This window comes from Psammomys obesus, unplaced genomic scaffold (assembly GCF_907164565.1).
Source record: "Psammomys obesus unplaced genomic scaffold, mPsaObe1.curated_primary_1811, whole genome shotgun sequence".
Lineage (NCBI taxonomy): Eukaryota > Metazoa > Chordata > Mammalia > Rodentia > Muridae > Psammomys > Psammomys obesus.
The window spans coordinates 10,043,257-10,060,321 of NW_026596079.1; the positions used below are offsets into that span (position 1 = coordinate 10,043,257).

The 17,065-nt window shown below is 34.9% G+C and overlaps 1 protein-coding gene across 11 annotated transcripts in view; it reads right to left on the bottom strand.

Moving 5' to 3' along the window:
- The window catches only part of Phf20l1 (PHD finger protein 20 like 1), a 76,995-nt gene that overhangs the window by 51,787 nt on the left and 8,143 nt on the right, over positions 1 to 17,065 (bottom strand). For 6 of the 11 annotated variants that reach the window (XR_008722342.1, XR_008722340.1, XR_008722341.1 and 3 more), the window contains 6 exons: positions 10,614 to 10,785; positions 10,390 to 10,474; positions 6,134 to 6,222; positions 5,836 to 5,925; positions 932 to 1,145; positions 266 to 394 (listed from right to left, as the gene is read on the bottom strand). Coding sequence is in view for 8 of the 11 variants with exons in the window: in XM_055626298.1 (XP_055482273.1) it covers positions 266 to 394; positions 932 to 1,145; positions 5,836 to 5,925; positions 6,134 to 6,222; positions 10,390 to 10,474; positions 10,614 to 10,785 (779 nt within the window). In the remaining 3 variants the exon portion in view is untranslated. The remainder of the gene's footprint in view (positions 1 to 265; positions 395 to 931; positions 1,146 to 5,835; positions 5,926 to 6,133; positions 6,223 to 10,389; positions 10,475 to 10,613; positions 10,786 to 17,065) is intronic. The other 5 variants (XM_055626301.1, XM_055626300.1, XM_055626299.1 and 2 more) reach the window with 5 other exon arrangements.

The window sequence follows — 17,065 nt, forward strand, 5'->3', positions numbered from 1 at the left end:
TTAAGACTACAGACTCTTGCAACACTTGAGCTTATTAATCCTCACAACACCCCTGTGAGGTAGGTACAAAATATGTGCTATATTTCACATTTTATAACAGACAGAGCTGACAGTGTTGAGAGATGTTTACTTTGAAGAACAAAAAGTAATCAACTCATTACACTGAGCCAAAAGCTGGATTCTCCTTTATTAAAAAGAAACTACTCTAACACGAAGCCTCTAGCTCCCCCTACTCCCCACCGCCAAAAGAATCATTGTAGTTTACCAGTAATCTTGTTAAGTCGTGCTCTCTTTGCCTGAAATGAGTTGCCTTGATTATTTTTCCTCTTGTTTGTTAATGTGCTCTCTGGCTGTGGAAAGACGATCTTTGGAACGCTGTCTATGTGAAGTCCTACTTTTAACAGAACACATATATGAGAGTTTGTCTGGAATCCAAAACTAAGACATACAAATAATAGCAAATTAGTGAAAGCATTTGTATATTATTTTTTTTTAAATCTAGTGCTTCATTATGACTTAAACAAACACAAATCCTTCTGGACTGACACAAAAGAAATAAAAGCCTATTAAGTAGTTATTCTTGAAGTAAAGCTCAAACAAAGTAACTTACTGCTTCTTCTATGTAGCACATTGAAACAGCACAATCCCTTAAAAACCAAAATTTCAAGCAGAAAACTACTAATACCAAACGATTCATACTCAAGAATACTGAAAGCAGCTAATGTCAAATACTGACATTAGATCTTAAATTTTAAGTTATATATGTGTGTGTGTATATATATATATGATAATGTAGTCAGTCACCCTATTATGCTAGGAGTGAATAATTTAATTCTAAGTCCAAAATTATAGCTGACCTAGAGGTTTTGGCTTATTTGCTACCTCAGTTTACCTGTGTCACCTGAAAGGAAAATAAGAATGTATTTTGTACCAAATGGTTCACTAGATGTGGGTAGTTCTTCCTTCTTCTCAGTCTCTGCTGTGGCTATGCAAGATGAAGTTTCTGCCTTCTTTGAAGGTACTTTAAACCATTTTCCCCCATCTCTCTCTTTCTCTTTATTGCTGTTAGCACTGGTTCGAGGTTTAGTCCCTGTTTTACTCTTCGCTGCAGCTGCAGCAGCTGCTTTGACTAAAGCAATCCAGTCCTCCAAAGGAAAAACATAAAACATGAAGTATTAAAAATCCAAATTTAGCTTCATTAATAAATAAAAATATGTATTGCATCTTGACAGCTACTCAAACATACACACTTGTAAAAATTAGGCTAACTATATTTATGTGGCAGATTATCATCATGATGGAGATTTTAACTTAATAAACTAAGATGAACTAAAAATCCATCTATAAAATGAAAAAAATATTCAATAGCAAATAGTCCTTGTACGTGTTTTTATATAATTAATCAAACACAACTAAAAAAAAAAAACTATAGAAAATTTGGAATGCTATGTCCCATGCTACTTCAATGTTTTACAGTTAAAAGTGGTATTACTTTTCTTTCTCAAAATACAGTGGATAATACAAAAGAGAATTACATTATACTCTTGTGAATACTGAGAAAAATGTATTACTACTGACCAAGGTACTTTTCCCTTTTAAGAAGCACATACCATTTGATTCATAGTAAATTTCTTAGAAATCAAATTATTATTTTACTCGTTAAACATTTAAACTTCAGGATCAATTTATCACATCTTTATAATATTAGTAAAGAAAATTTGTTAGCTACAAATTAATCTTTTTTAACATTTATTTAGTCAGTGGTTGGGGAGGGATGCACATGCTATAGTATGCATGTGGGAAAAATTTGTGGAAGTCCTTCCACCATGTGGGTTCCTGGGATTAAATTCAGCTTAAGCATAGATCATCAAACTTGGCAGCAAGTGCCTTTACTTGCTGAGCCCTCTTCCTCACCCTAAATAAATCTTGATTTTTTTTCATCTTTAAATCAAAATTCTTTATTGTGGTATTAAACACTCTACAGAAACATAAAGTGGTGCTATATTAAGTTTTAGTAAGAAAGGGTGTTTTAAATAAATATTTTTGGTAATGTCTCTATTGGGTTAATCTTCTACTCCTGTCCCTAAGTACTGTCTAAATGTACAATAAATTCATCCAACATTCATAGTACTTATTTTAAGTAACTGGAAAGAATTTTACAAAATAAAATGAATTTAACTAGTGAACTGCATGAATGAACATAGTACTACTATAAACAAATGTAACCAAAACTATAGGTGCTAACTATTCACCCCTGGAGATATATGGTGAAGGTAAAGTGGCCCCTGTGAATGAGCAACAACTGCATCTATAGTTACTTTTGTCCCCTCTGTCACTGAAATGATCTACAACCATGTCACTACCTAACATGATTTTTGTTTGTTTGTTTTGGTTTTGTTTTTTTGCCCATTTCCTATTGAATGCCCTATAAGACAAGGCAGGTATCAGTCTAACATTAAAACACAAAAGCTGATAAAAGAAAAAGGGCTAGTCAAGGAATTTATAAAAAAATAAAATTAACCATAAGATAGTGATGTGGAAGATATAAATAGGCTAAGAAGCTTACAAGTTCAAGGTCATCTTCAGCTTAGGAAGTTTAAGGACAGCCTAGGCTATATGAGACCATCTTTTAAAAGAAAAGAAGAAAAGGATGATGTGACAGGACACACACTAGAAAAATAAAAATACCATGAGACAACAGAAAAGACTTATTCTGACTGAAAAGAAAGACTAATAGGAGATTTCAGAGATATGGACTTGGAGTTGGTTTCTAAAGACAAGGAGAATTGGCTGGAAAAGATAAAACAGCTAAAAAGGGGGAAGCAAGTCCTGCAAACAAGATGAAAGATATTAAAGGAAGGCAGAGAAGCCAGTGTATGCAAGGATGGGGATGCATGCGGAAGGACTTAGGAGAAGAGGAATTAGCTAGTGACTGCTATCACTAACGGTTGAGCTTTGATGCTCACAATAAAGTAGTGAGGAGAGTAACTCCAAAAGAGGAAAACCAAGGAGTGGCCAACAAAGTGAATGAAGGAGGAGGAGTAAGTACAACCACACCAGAAGTGTTTCATGCAGAGTGAATGTATGTTTACAAAATTATTAGAAGAAGGGATGTGGCTCCAGTTTGTTTTAGTTGTCATCAGAGCAATGTTAGACATAGTTAGAGGTAATTTCCATTTCAAGTTATTTTTTACCTTCAAACTAACATCTGCTAACATCAATAAATCAACAGATGTAACCTACCAAAAATGGGAAATGCAGGATTTACACACAATTTATAGGCTAATCTTCAATCAATACTTAATATCAACAAACTTTCAGAAAGAATGGAGTGTGAGGCTGTGCTTACAGACTTCAAATTTAAAATAAACACCTCAGTTCCTTGTTCTATAGTTACTGCTGCTATGCTTAGTACAAGTGGGAAATCATGGAGAACAGCAAGTAGTATGACACTCACTAAGTGTGAGAACTGTTCTCTATCCTGGGAAATGTCAGCTTCATAAGTATGGATCAATACTACTAAGACATTTACAATTATAGAAAAGACAGGGATAATAACAGGGCATCTTAGTTTGTACAGTCAATTATGTCTACCATACTATATTTCCTAGTGAAGGTCAATGTCTGCAAACACAGTACATGAAGGCCTACATTTCAAACAGGACAGACATTGGAAGTAGAAGACAGGGATCAGAACAGGAGCCTTCTACAGAGGGCCTCTGAAAGACTTTACCCAGCAGAGTATGGAAGCAGATGCTGAGACTCATAGCCAAACTTTGAGCAGAGTACAGGGAATCACATGGAAGGGGGAGACAGAAAGACCTGGAGGGAACAGGAGTTACACAAGACTAACAAAGCCAAAATATGTGGGCCTAGGGGACCCTGCAGAGACTGATGAATCAACCAAGGACCATGCATTCAGAGGACCTAGACCATCCTGTTCAGATGTAGCCCATGGAGAGTTCAGTCTCCATAGGGGTTCCCTACTGAGGGGAGCAGAGGCAGTCACTGGCATGAACTCCATTGCTCACTCTTTAATCACCTCCCCCTGGTGAGGTGGCCTTACTAGGCCACAGCGAAAGAAGATCCAGAGAGTTCTGATGAGACCTGATAGGCTATGGACAGACAGTAGGGGAGAAGGACCTCCCCTATCAATAGACTAAAGGAGGGACATAGAGGAGGGAAGAAGGAGGAAGGGTAGGACCAGGAGGAGATGAGGGGTGGGGGCTACAGCCAGGATACAAAGTGAATAAATTTTAATAAATAATAACAATAATAATAAAAAAGAAAAAATAATGTGCAACCAGAGTGGAAGAGCACCAACCGTCTAGTCTCAAAGTCAACAACAATAGCATCAGGACTTTTATTTAAGCTTAAGAAAACAAATCTGGAAGTTCACTTACATAAAATTGCTATTAATGTCTCATCTTACTCAGGTGTTAAAGAAGATTTAGGGAAAACATTTCCACTGTACATTTATTCAATGCATTATTTTTTGCTAAGTTAGTGTAAGAAACTTTTCTTCATATTTTCACACAAGGATTCCCAAAGTATTCAAATTCTAGAAAAAAAAAATCTTAGGCTTTCCTAATTACCTGTTTTATTGTATTTCCTAGGTAAAGTAAATACCCATTTGGGGAAAAACTCATAAAATAACTTATACAAATACTTAGTAAATATTTTAATCTGCATATAATTACAAATTATAAGGAAAATGAAAAATTCAAAGAAATATATTGCCAATCAAGTACTCTTTAAGTGGTTTTGTATTTTGGCATTGATCTTAATGTTAATGCACATTGTAATGTGACTAAATACTTCCAAAGATCACATCCAACAAATCTAATTTCTATAACCTGTTATTTAACCACAAACCAAATTGCCTCAAGAGACCACTTTAAAAATTTCAAGGCAAAATAAGAGTGTCATTTCATGACATCTGAATAACTACAGTAACAGAGTCACAATATTAAAGTAAAAGAAGAAATTGGTTTAACGTTATGGAGCAAACTATGCTCCCAATATTTTGATCGGTCTTCCTACTCAGTAACTAAAAAGGATACTACTAGATGCTTAAAAATATTTTTTTAATACAAACACAAGGAGACACAAAGTGACTTGTTGATTGAAAGTATTTTAACTTTAAATTGCATTTACATATACACACATATGAAACTCTGATCATTTCAGAAGCAATCACACTTTTCAGAATACTCAAATATAATTATTTCAACTGTGAATTTAGACATTTGCAGGCCATAAAATGTTTATGCCTAACTGAAACTAACCATATGATTTTTTTTTTTGACATACTTAAGGATAACATTTTTTGTTACATGGTATGGAACAAATAGGGAACATATTTTCACATTAGACATTTTCATTGATTACTTTCAAGTTCTTAAATTAATTGTAGGTCCAGGTGCTGAAAATCCCAAATAACAGCAGAACATAAAAGAAAATAGTTTTTGTTCCAATGGCACCTTTCTTTCCAATGTTTGAGGAAGCATATTAAGCAAATGAAATGTTTTTTTTGTTTGTTTGTTTGTTTTTTGCTCCATCCTAGACTCTTGTTCAATGCTCACCATTTATTTTGCTTTGTGCAGTGGCAAAGCATAGAATGTACTGCTTCCATTATGCTACTCAGAGAGCCCTACCTGAAACAGCCTACAGAGTGTCAGGTAAGCGCCTTTTAAGAAAGGTGAATAACAATGATTTGTAGAAGGAAAGAAGAAGATAAGAAACTTATGTAAAATTTAATATTAAAAAATATCTTTCTAAATAAGACTATATACCAGATAAAACAACAAAATTTAAAAGCAAAAAGGCACTTACCTCACTTCCCATAGACTGGTTACACGATCCAGCTGGGTCGAAAGGACAACACCAGCTTAGTGGATGCTGGGATTTCACCTGGAACAGAAACTAGTGACCTATAACTTTAGCAGGTCTAAAACCAAAGAAGCAAAAATCAAATGTATAATTTATTTTACATACTAAGCTTCTCTTTCTTGCTGCTATTTGGGGCTCTCAGCACATAACCCTACAATTAGTTCATTTAATAAAATATATACATATGCATGTTGATCACAAAGATATCCCTTAAATATCCAGGAATACTGAACATTCTTACCTGCCCCTTAGCGTCCTCAGGCATGGCTTTAATGTGCATTCTTTTTAAACAACGGATAACGCCATCATAAAACTGAACTGTGAATGTTCCTGAAATAGGAGCAGTCAGAGTAATTAGAAAGTATCATGCAACGTTATAGCAGCACTTGGGGGTCTAACAATAGTGTTATGATGTAAAAGGATGCTTTGTGATTGCACTAATATGGGCACAATCTCCTGTAAGCACTCCACTGAGTTATTAAATATATTCTCTCTCTCCATCTATAAACAATTATGAACTAGTTCTTCCCTTAAAATGTACACAAATTCCTGATAACTTAGCTGAATGTAACTTTGATCTTTACTGAAGAATTTTGAAATTTATTGTAAAGACATAATATCCTTAAAATTATCTCATAAAAATAAAACCCTATTTACAAAAAACAGTATTTGTACAAGAATGATAATTGGATCTTTTTCAATTTTAAAGTAGGTAACAGAGAGAAAAACTTACTATATGATAAGGATCATTTTCTCAGGGAGATTTACAATAGTATTAAAGTGGCAAAAGAATATTCTCATACGTGAAGTTTAAGTTAGAAAATAACTTTGAAAGCATCAATATAGGAGTTGTTTGCAGATCAACACAACCACCTTAATGAGTTGAGAATGGCAACTGTGGTGCTCAGCTCAACAGCAGTACAACAATCTCTACCATGCTGTGAAAGCCAGCTGTACCTTTCCCTTCCTGCATTGGTCTGCTTGCAGATGCTGACCACACTCACTTTCTGTGGCAGGTCTCCTGCCAGCAAGTCAGTATTAAACAGGGTTTATAGGAAAAGTCAGGTAGATTTTAAACTTACGGAAAAATGGAACACCACTTTAAGTAGGTAACTGGCCTTTACAAAAGTACAACCAAGAAACATGATCATTATTATAAATTGGTATGAAGTTGACTCCAAAGCCAATGGTATGTAACAATTTCTTTTTTTGTAACTTGAAAAATCAATTTCACTTCACATCTTCATATACTTTCATAATTCAATATTGCAAAGTTCTAAACCTAAGCTAGAACTTATGAAACAATGATCAAGTGAGTAGGATGGATATAAGGACAATGGAAAATTTTAAGAATGCCAAATTGTATATATACCTTGTACTACCATCATTCCCGCAACTGTTTCTTCATTTCTTTCCCCCACATGGCACTCCTTGGTAGCCCGTGTTGTCTGTACACACTGGCAGGGCCTTTATTCCTCCAACCCTTTTCATTCTATTTCCTCCACTTGGATGCCTCCCTGTATCTCTTACTGAACCTAACTCTAACCACTTTTCAATGACCATCCTCAAACTGAAAACGTCTCTGACCTCTCTAATCCATATTTCCTATCTGCCCTTCTTCACTTTTTTATTGTTTGAATGGAATACTACTCAGCAATCAAAAAGGAGGAAATCATGAAATTTGCAGGCAAGTGGTGGGATCTAGAAAAGATCATTCTGAGTGAAGTATCCCAGAAGGAGAAAGACAAACTTGGTATATACTCGCTTATATAGACCTACAAGACATGATAAACATAATGAAATCTACACACCTATAGAAGATAATGAAGAAAGTGGACACAGGCGAAGGTGATTAATCCTCATTTAGAAAGACAAATGGGATGTGCATTGAACTTATGACAGGAGTCTACCACAAAAGGCATCTGAAAGACTCTACCTAGCAGTGTTTCAAAGCAGACACTAAGACTCATAACCAAACCCTTGGCAGAGTGCAGGGAATCATATGAAAGAAGGGAAGTTAGTATGATATGGAAAGGATAGGAGCTCTACAAGGACCAAATATATCTGGGCACAGGGTCTTTTCTGAGACTGACACTCAACCAAGGACCATCTATGGATATAACCTAGAACTTCTGCTCGGATGTGGCCCGTGGTAGCTCAGTAACCAAGTAGTTTTCCAAAGTAAGGGGAACACGGACTATTTCTAACAGGATCTCAAGGGCAGGCTGTTTGACACCCCCCCCCCCCAGGGGAGGAGCAGTCTGTTAGGCCACAGAGGAGGACTTTGCAGCCAGCCCTGAAGATACCTGATAAAACAGGGTCAGATGAAAGGGGAGGAGGTCCTCCCCTATCAGGGGACTTGGAAAGGGGCAGGGAGGAGACCAGGGAGGGAGTGTGGGGTTGGGGACGGAATGAGGGATCGGGATACAGCTGGGACACAGAGTTAACAAAATGTAACTAAAAAGAAAAATAAAATAAAATAAATAAAATAAAATAACTATTTTCTAAGAAAAAAAAAAAGAAAATTTTATACATGGATAAAATGTATCTTTATCATATCCATATCCTCACCACTTTTCTCCCTCAAACTCTACCCATAACCTATCTTTCTCCAAATTCCATGTTCCTTTTATATTTTAATAACTCATTGAGTCTAATTACTGCTGTCTGTGTGGAGAGGGGATGTGCAGGCTACTGGGGGAGAAGAGTAATCAATGGTCTTACCCTATATGATGTAGTATCAACCTCCTGAACAAGATGTGTTCATTAGTGCAATAGGGACAAGACTACACAGGATATGGGAGGTGGTAAGCAATTGCTCTTTTGAGGCCTTTCCATAGGTTCAGGCCTGGTACCATAAACATGGTCAAAATTCATGCCTAGGAAAATCATAGGTTCAAGGGAGAACTTATTGTTTTGCTGAAATGTCATGTTGATAAATGGCCTCCTAGATATTTATGTTCATATTCATAGATTTGTACTGCTCTCTTTTCAGTTATGTAAGCTATATCACAAATATCTAAATGCCCACATTAGTTAGTTTCATTTTGCTTTTATAATGAACAGGGAGTTTCCCCAACTCCCAATTTTTCCTCTTAAAGGAAAGATGCAGGTTTATCTACTATGTGAGGTATATAGAAATCAAAATTAATACTTCTAGTGAAGAGTTTAAGAAAATAGCTATTAGTATTTCACTAAAGACTCCCTATAACTACTCCAAAAATCTCAGCACTCACTGTACCAGTAGCACCACATTTCTAATATAAACTTAACTTTCTGTTTTAAAACCTATAAATAGAATAAATAGATAAATAAATAAATAAATAAATAAATAAATAAATAGATAGATAGATAAATAGATAAATAGATAAATAGAATAGGATAAGCAGTGACTATGGTTTGTTTGTGCATTTGTGTACACAACTGCACAAGCATGTGCTTACGAATTACGGCAAGTCCTAAAGTACTCCACACTCAACACTGCTGATCTTAGTTACAGAGCATTGTGTGCTTTTACTTTGTCTGATTTGAGATGGACTTAGGACCTAAGAGAACAGATTCACTTTGCCCATACTTCTATTGACCAACCTATTCTGTGCCAGGCTCTGGAATGAACATTGAGGGTGTCTAGGCATAATAGTTAAGCAAATTCGTGGTGGAACACAGCTCCATAGAAGTGTAAGCACCCAAAGAAAAAGGGGCAATGATCTGCACACCCAGTGACAAAGCAGTCTCTTGCCTCTTCCTGCAGTGAGTGGGTAACTACTAGAAATGAAACCATAATATCATCTGCAGCTCCAAATCACTGAAACCATAAGTGGGACTGAGATCTTTTTAAAATGATTATCAATTAAGACTACTGTTATTTTTCATACCAAATTCCATATACATCCTTTTACATATTTTCTGCCTGTGTCTTACCTTCTATTTTTTCAAGCTTATTTTTAATTTTAACCCAAAGTTTATATTCCTCCATTGCTTTTATCACTTCCAAATAAAATTCAAATCCTTTAGCGAGATTCCAATGTTCTCCACATATTAATCTTTGCCTCTGTCTATCCATTTCCCCACTATTCCATCCCAAACAAAGCTCTTCTAGCTCTTCTTTAACTAGTTTATATGTCTTTCACAACTTAAAGGAGGTGTCCCCTGAGTAGACCAAATGTCCTCACAAGGCTATCACTTGGTGTCCAGTGATTGTTTCTTTGAAAACCAGTAAGCATTCAAGTTTATTATTTGTCTAAAAGATTTCCAGGCTCATGGGAAATCTTACTAAAACACTTGATTTATTTGATTCAGGCTGTGAAGCCATGAGCCATGTCACACTTAACAATATTTAACAAATGTTCCTGTAAAGAATACCAGCAAGAAATCCACACATAACAACATAAAACAAGAATCAAGTTCTATGTGACAGCCATATACCTTCACTGAAATTTGAAATAAAGAAATTTTCTCTCAATCCTATTTAATTCTCTGGTCATGTCAAATGCATACCTTCTTTGTTAATTGCTTCAATCTTGGCAGGGTAATAGCGACAGTCTGTCCAACGAGCCAGAACTTCTTCTCCAGCTTTAAAATCCTATTCAAACAACTTTTAAGATCAATTCCATATATAACAAACATTTCATTAACAAAAAAGGCTGTTAAATTTTACAGTCCTTTAAAATTTTCATTTTTTTATCTTTAAAAGCAACAAATGGAAAAAGCTTCCTACTTACAAAGAAATCTTCCTCATCCTTTAGCCCTTCTTTTCTTAGTGCAGGTCTTTCAAGGGGTCGCAACCTGTTGCTGTCCCAATAAATCCACTCATCATAACGATGACTCCAGCGCTCAAAATGAACTAACATCTTCCCTTCTTCATAATCAATTTTTTCAATTCGTGATGGATACCTCAAAAAAAATTAAAAAAAAAAAGCTTCATATCAAGAGTAACCCTTAGGTCAAGTTTAAAGTATTAAACAGAAAGATTTTAATGGGTTTAACTTACCATTAAAACTATGAGAAAATAGTCAGTATAGTCAGTATACTCATAAATTACTGAACCCACAAAGTATGCATCAGCATTGTTGTCATTTTAAAATGATTGCCCTCAAAAGCTGAGAAAATAAAACCTCTAATAGACTTCAAATGCAAAATATAAAGTGCTCTACTTTTAAGAAGCTACTGTACTGCCATGTGTCAAATGGCAAATATATCCCTACTTTATGATTCAATAATCCCAGTTCTGAAGATTAATATGTATAATTGGCAGTAAGAAAACAGGAACTGTAAAAACTATGATTGGAAAAACTAAAGTCTTTCTAGAGTTATAGAACAATGGCCTATCTAACAGAATGAAGTATCAATCTTCAAATGCCATGTTTATATTGTACAAAGTAAAAAGTTAAATGAATATTACATTTAGGATTATATACATAAATTATGCTTAAAATGTTTCAACATGCTGTTTCTTTTTGTGTACCTGTTCCTTTCTCTGTGTGCATGCCTGTGTGTACCCATTAATACAGAGGCCAGATGACAACCTTAGCTATCATTCCTCAAATACCATCTAGCTGTTTTTCTCACCTAGAGCTTACTAGATAAGCTAGGCTGGCTGGACAGTCAGTCCCAGACATCTCCTATATCTGTATGTCCAGTGCTGAGATTCTAAGTACACACCACCACTTCTAGCTTTTGGTTTCATGGATTTTGGGGGTAGAGCTCAAGACCTCACAATTTCAACTGAGCTATCTTTCCAGACCATACATCTATGTCTATATGGTGTAAGGGTACATTTTTTAAATTTATTTTATAGTAAGCAAAAATGCTGGACAGGAAAAACCCAAACTGTAAATTTAAAAAAAAAATTTTATTTTTTCCCATAGGTAGATTATCCTATGATTAATTTTAAAGTAAAAAAAAATAATTCAATTAACTTTTATAAGGAAAATGCATTATTCCTACATTAAAATGTTCACAGATGATTGAACTGTTTAAACCACAAGTAACATTACAACTCAACAGCCATATATGGGAGAAAATCCAGCTATAATTATTCATCTCAAATTTTTTCTATTTTCAAAATAAATTCAAAGCTTTATTTAAAACAATTTGAAACATGAAGCTTTTATGCAACTTTGAGGTTACCATTTATTTTATAGGTCAGTCATGTTGTATAAAGCTGTACAATTCAGACTGAATTCTCCTGACATGATTTCTTACTTTTGTAACATGATACTGAGATACTGCACAGTTCCTCACATACACCATGTGCTTCCACTCATTCTTTCATACCTCTTAATTCTACCTTTCCTGCCTCACCCAATCTTCCTGTCTTTTATTCTCATGGTTCAGGCCTTGTTCAGCATGTAACTCTCACAACTGACTTCCTGGATTCCCTTTTCCATTGCTCTTATAGGACTCTGCATGTTGAAATCCTGTCTAGATAGGCTCCAAAACTAAGTGCTGGTACGTGTTCTTATCACCAGGGACATTTATATGTGTCTCAAAAGATTTCTAACATCAAATAAGCTGGGGAAATACTGAATAAAAAAGTTAAGCTACTTACTTGAAGACTTCTTGCTGTCAGGAGATGAAGACAAAGCACTTTACTATCAAATACAAACTATGTAGCCTGTTTTATTTCAAAATTTTAAACATGAGAAGAGAAAATGCAGAGCTAAGGTTTATGATGCTAGAATGCTGCTCAAGCCTATGAGCTCTTGGTATACCTATGCTGTGTTTCTTATCATCCACAGCATCTGGAATAGCCAAAACAAGCTACTGGAGCAGTGTTCAGCAGGAAAATAAAGTGATGCTAAAGGCAGACAGTCTTCATTTTTCCTAGGAACTATGAAGGTTGCTGGCTCTAACCATAACTCCTAGTCTTTGGGAAGAAATGGGTAAGGAAACATTTTGTTACCAGAAGGTATCAAGCCCAGAAAAACATAAGACTAACTGATGTCTATGTAGACATGCCTATACAGCTACATAAAACCAAAACTTTAATGCTCATTGTTTGTAGTGTTCCCTATTTCATTTTGTTGTTCTAACTTTTAAAAATAAAATTATCATAGCATATTGGGAAACTTTCAACAAGGCTGCCCTATGTTTTCAACATTACTAGCCACTGAGACACTATAAAATGGTATTTCTGTTAAGTACAAAAATTTTCACTTATCACATCACATGCTCTCTAGGTTCCTTCAACTTGTTAATGTATGTAACTCTATATGTTTAAAATATTCTTCAGAGTAAGAAGAGTCCATAGTAACAGAGTCAAACATATCTCTATTTTCATAACATGATTCAATTCAGTAAAAAAAAAAAAAAAAAAAATCAGAATCTGAACAAATTTAAATAATGTAAATCTACATTCTTATTTTTAAGCAACTTATGGTTTTCCTAAAATATTTTAAATTCTGTTGGCTGAAAGGGTGCCTGAATCAACAGCCAGAACAAATTACATCTTGAGGAACCTCTTCAGGGTAAGTTACACAATGTTAGAGTCCCTATATAAATATCTAGAGAATGATATGCATATGTAGGTTTCTGCCAAGAATAAATGCAAATGCACAAGATTATAATCTTTATTTTTACAAGTTTTACTAATCAAATTTTGAAGGTTAAAGATGTCAGAAATATTACCAAGAATGTCCAACATATACTTGGACATATACATTTAATAGGTCAAAGGTGGGATTGGATGTTTAGTTTAATGGCCGAGGGCTTGCCAGCATGAACAAGAACCCAGGTTTGGTCCACAGCACTTGGAAAAGAAGTGGGCGGAAAAGGAAGGAAGGAGGAAGAGAGAGAAGGAGGGAGAAAGAGAGAACACTGAGAACACTGGGAAGTTCACTGAAAGTTCCTAAAGACTATCCATATTAGATTTGCTGGGACATTTCAAGAATTTCAAATGCAATGTACACAAAAGGTAGTTAATTAAATGTCCAGGATTGAAAAAAATTATGACTTTGGGTGAAAGTATAGCGAATAAGGTCATTGAGGAACATTATCTGTCCTCCGGGACTTCGACTTCCAAGATTTGAGAGTATTTGAAGGCAACAGTGATACTCTATTTTTGCCTGACTACCTGATAAAACAGTATAGTAGATAAGGAGAACAGGAAGACATTGAACTGGACTTGTTAGCTTGTTTCAAACCTAAAAGGCTTTGAAATAGCAAGCTAATGAAACAATCCTTTGTTCTACAGAGCATAGGGCTTCTATAATTGGACCACTGGTTACACTTTAGGAAATAAAAAGCATGCTAAGATCTTTGCAGCATACGTACAATGCACATTCTAATATGGCAATTCACATATAGTTCTATACAGCAAAATAATTCCTCTGTTTTAGCAGATGGCCCATATTAATGTAATGGTATATGTTTTGATACAGTGTAAAAAAGGTTTTGAATAAATATATCCACAAATGCCTATCTTGAAGCATGTATTATTTTCATATGCTACTTATGCTTTACTATAATTCACTGTGAATTGAACATAAGATTTTTCTTCCTGAATTTGGAGGATGTGGTTTTCATGTTTTTGTTTTTGTCACTTTTAAAGGCTGAATCACAGAAAACTGTTAGAGTAAAGAATAGTGATCAGGCGCAGCCCTAGGCATTTATGAACAATTCAGGAAAATGTTTAAGTGGGAGGATTAGCATTTCAGAGCCCACTGTGTCAGGTAAGATGCCACAGTGACTAGAGAGAAGAGTTGAGAGAATCACCATAGCTACTCCATCTCATGATTTAACAGAAAGAAGTGAAGAGAAATGTCACCTCACTAAAGGGATAACTCCTTAATGCCAAAAAAGTATGTTAAGCTCTCTGGCCCATTATCAACTGCTGCTGAAAAATATCAAAACTTTCACTATCGACCTTTTCTGCAATAATCTCACTTCAAAAACTGACCTTGTAAGCACACATGATTCTGGTCTAGTGGGATTTACTGAATTTCAGGAATTGCCTGACTTGTTATGGCTTAACTTGGATTTTCTAAGTCCTTTATTCTGGAAGCCTAGGAATCTTTTGCACATAATCAAGAGAACAGAGTTCACAATTAGATTACAACTCACTAAATAGAACTAGAATATGCTATGAAAATTTTTGAATTGTCATATAAACAAAATGGCAAAGGTATTTTCAAAAAAAATACCAATATACTTTCAAGTTATATATTTTAAAGGTTATTTTGTCTATGCTGATAACAAAATTTATAATTTTGTAATTTAGGAAAGGAGAACCAAAATCATGGCAATATAAGAATGAGTGATGACACAATGACACAATAATTACACAATATTACACTAACATGCATAAAGAGTATTTAAAGAGAATACTAGCTTTGGATAGGTAGAGAAGTGTTAAAGGATAGCAATAAAGAAACCTGAAATGAAACTTAAGAATAATCTAAGTATTGTAGGAGGCAAGGATTGACAATCTAAAAAAGTTATGTGAATAAAAATTTTATTTATAAAGTGACCACTAAAAATATCTAAAACCTACTAAGGCAGCCAGGAACAGAGGTAGGAACTGCCTTACCTATGACTGTTCAGGTTAGAGGATTACTTGCCAAATAAGAACTAAGGTAAATTCATCAAGTGCAACGTCCTTATAACCTAGTAGCTTCTCTATATTGTTAGCTTTCTGGATGCACTTCAAGTTTATACTATGCTTTGTAATTTTCAACATTCCCTCTCCTATTCACCCCGACTACATTGGCAATGAAGATGTAACGTCACTGTACTAGTATGTTAAAAGGTACTACTTTCCCACAGGCATGCTAATTTTTCACACTTTAAATACAATAATGAAAAGAAAACTTTTTTGTTTTGTGTGTGTGTGTTTTGAAACAGAGTTTCTCTGTGTAGCCTTGGCTGTGCTGGACTTCCTTTTTATACTGGGTAGTCCTGAAGTCACAGCGATTTGCTTGACTCTGACTCCCTGAGTACTGGGATTAAAGGTATGTGCTACCACACCAGGGTGAAATTAAACCTAATTCAAACTTCATATAATAAAATAGAATAAAAACATGAAATAGTCTTGATTCTCAAGCACCCTGATAATAGGTTTTTGGGTCAAAATCATATCTTAACATCGAATTCAAAAATTCACATGAGTGATTTTTCAGATGTTTGCATACCCACTTATAGCAGTAGAATTTTCTATTTCAACCTTCTTAGTCTTATCCCTATTACCGTATCATACTACAATATTAGATTAAGAACTTCCCACTGTCACTAAATTATGCTCTCTCTTTCACCAGTATTGGATTCAAAGTTCGTGTACTTTGGATAATTTGTTTGGATTTTTAAAACCAGACTTCTAAAAATTCCCAGTGAAATCCAGAATTCAAGGTGGCAGCTGTTTAATTCTCTTTAATATTTAGGATTTAGAATACTTTCCAATAGTTATGTTTGTTTATGCCCTGATTAATTTTACACAATTACATTGACTTATTTCACTTGGCTCTTCCTTATTTGGTGTTAATGTGTATCATGTACCTATACCATGTGATAGAAGCCATGCTAAGCTCTTAACTTCTTTCAGTATACTGTGTACTTTAATCCTCAAGGTTTCCTTAGGTAATGTACTACTTTCCCACTATTTGTTTGTTTTGGAGACTGGGTTTTACTATGCACACCAAGCTGGCCAGATACCAAAAGAAAGTCTCTGCCTCTTGGTTGGTGGTATTACAGATATATGCCACCACACCAAACTCTACCTACTTCTAAAAAACATGAGGTCACCAGTGATCCAAAAGTTTCAATAACTTGTTCAAGTTAAAGAGGTAATAAATGATAGATTCTTGAACTCAGGTATTTTTAGTCCATAGAAATTATTTACCCAATCATTACAGGTTTCACATTATGCACTAGATGGCCAACTAACCATGGTTGGCCAAATCCAGCAGGTTCTTACCAGTAAAAACAATACAGAAATTAAAATAATTTGTTTATTTTTTTGCTTATTATACAACCATGTCAGAAATTAGTTTCTGTTAGCCCAAAGAATATAGAAGAGTTCTCTTTGTACAAAATGGCCACTATGCATAAAATGACAATGTTAATAAGAATGCTGAGAAGGATATGCAGAATAAACAATGGCTGGCTTTAAACCACATACCACATACTCCCATCACACACACACACACACACACACACACACACACACACACACACACAC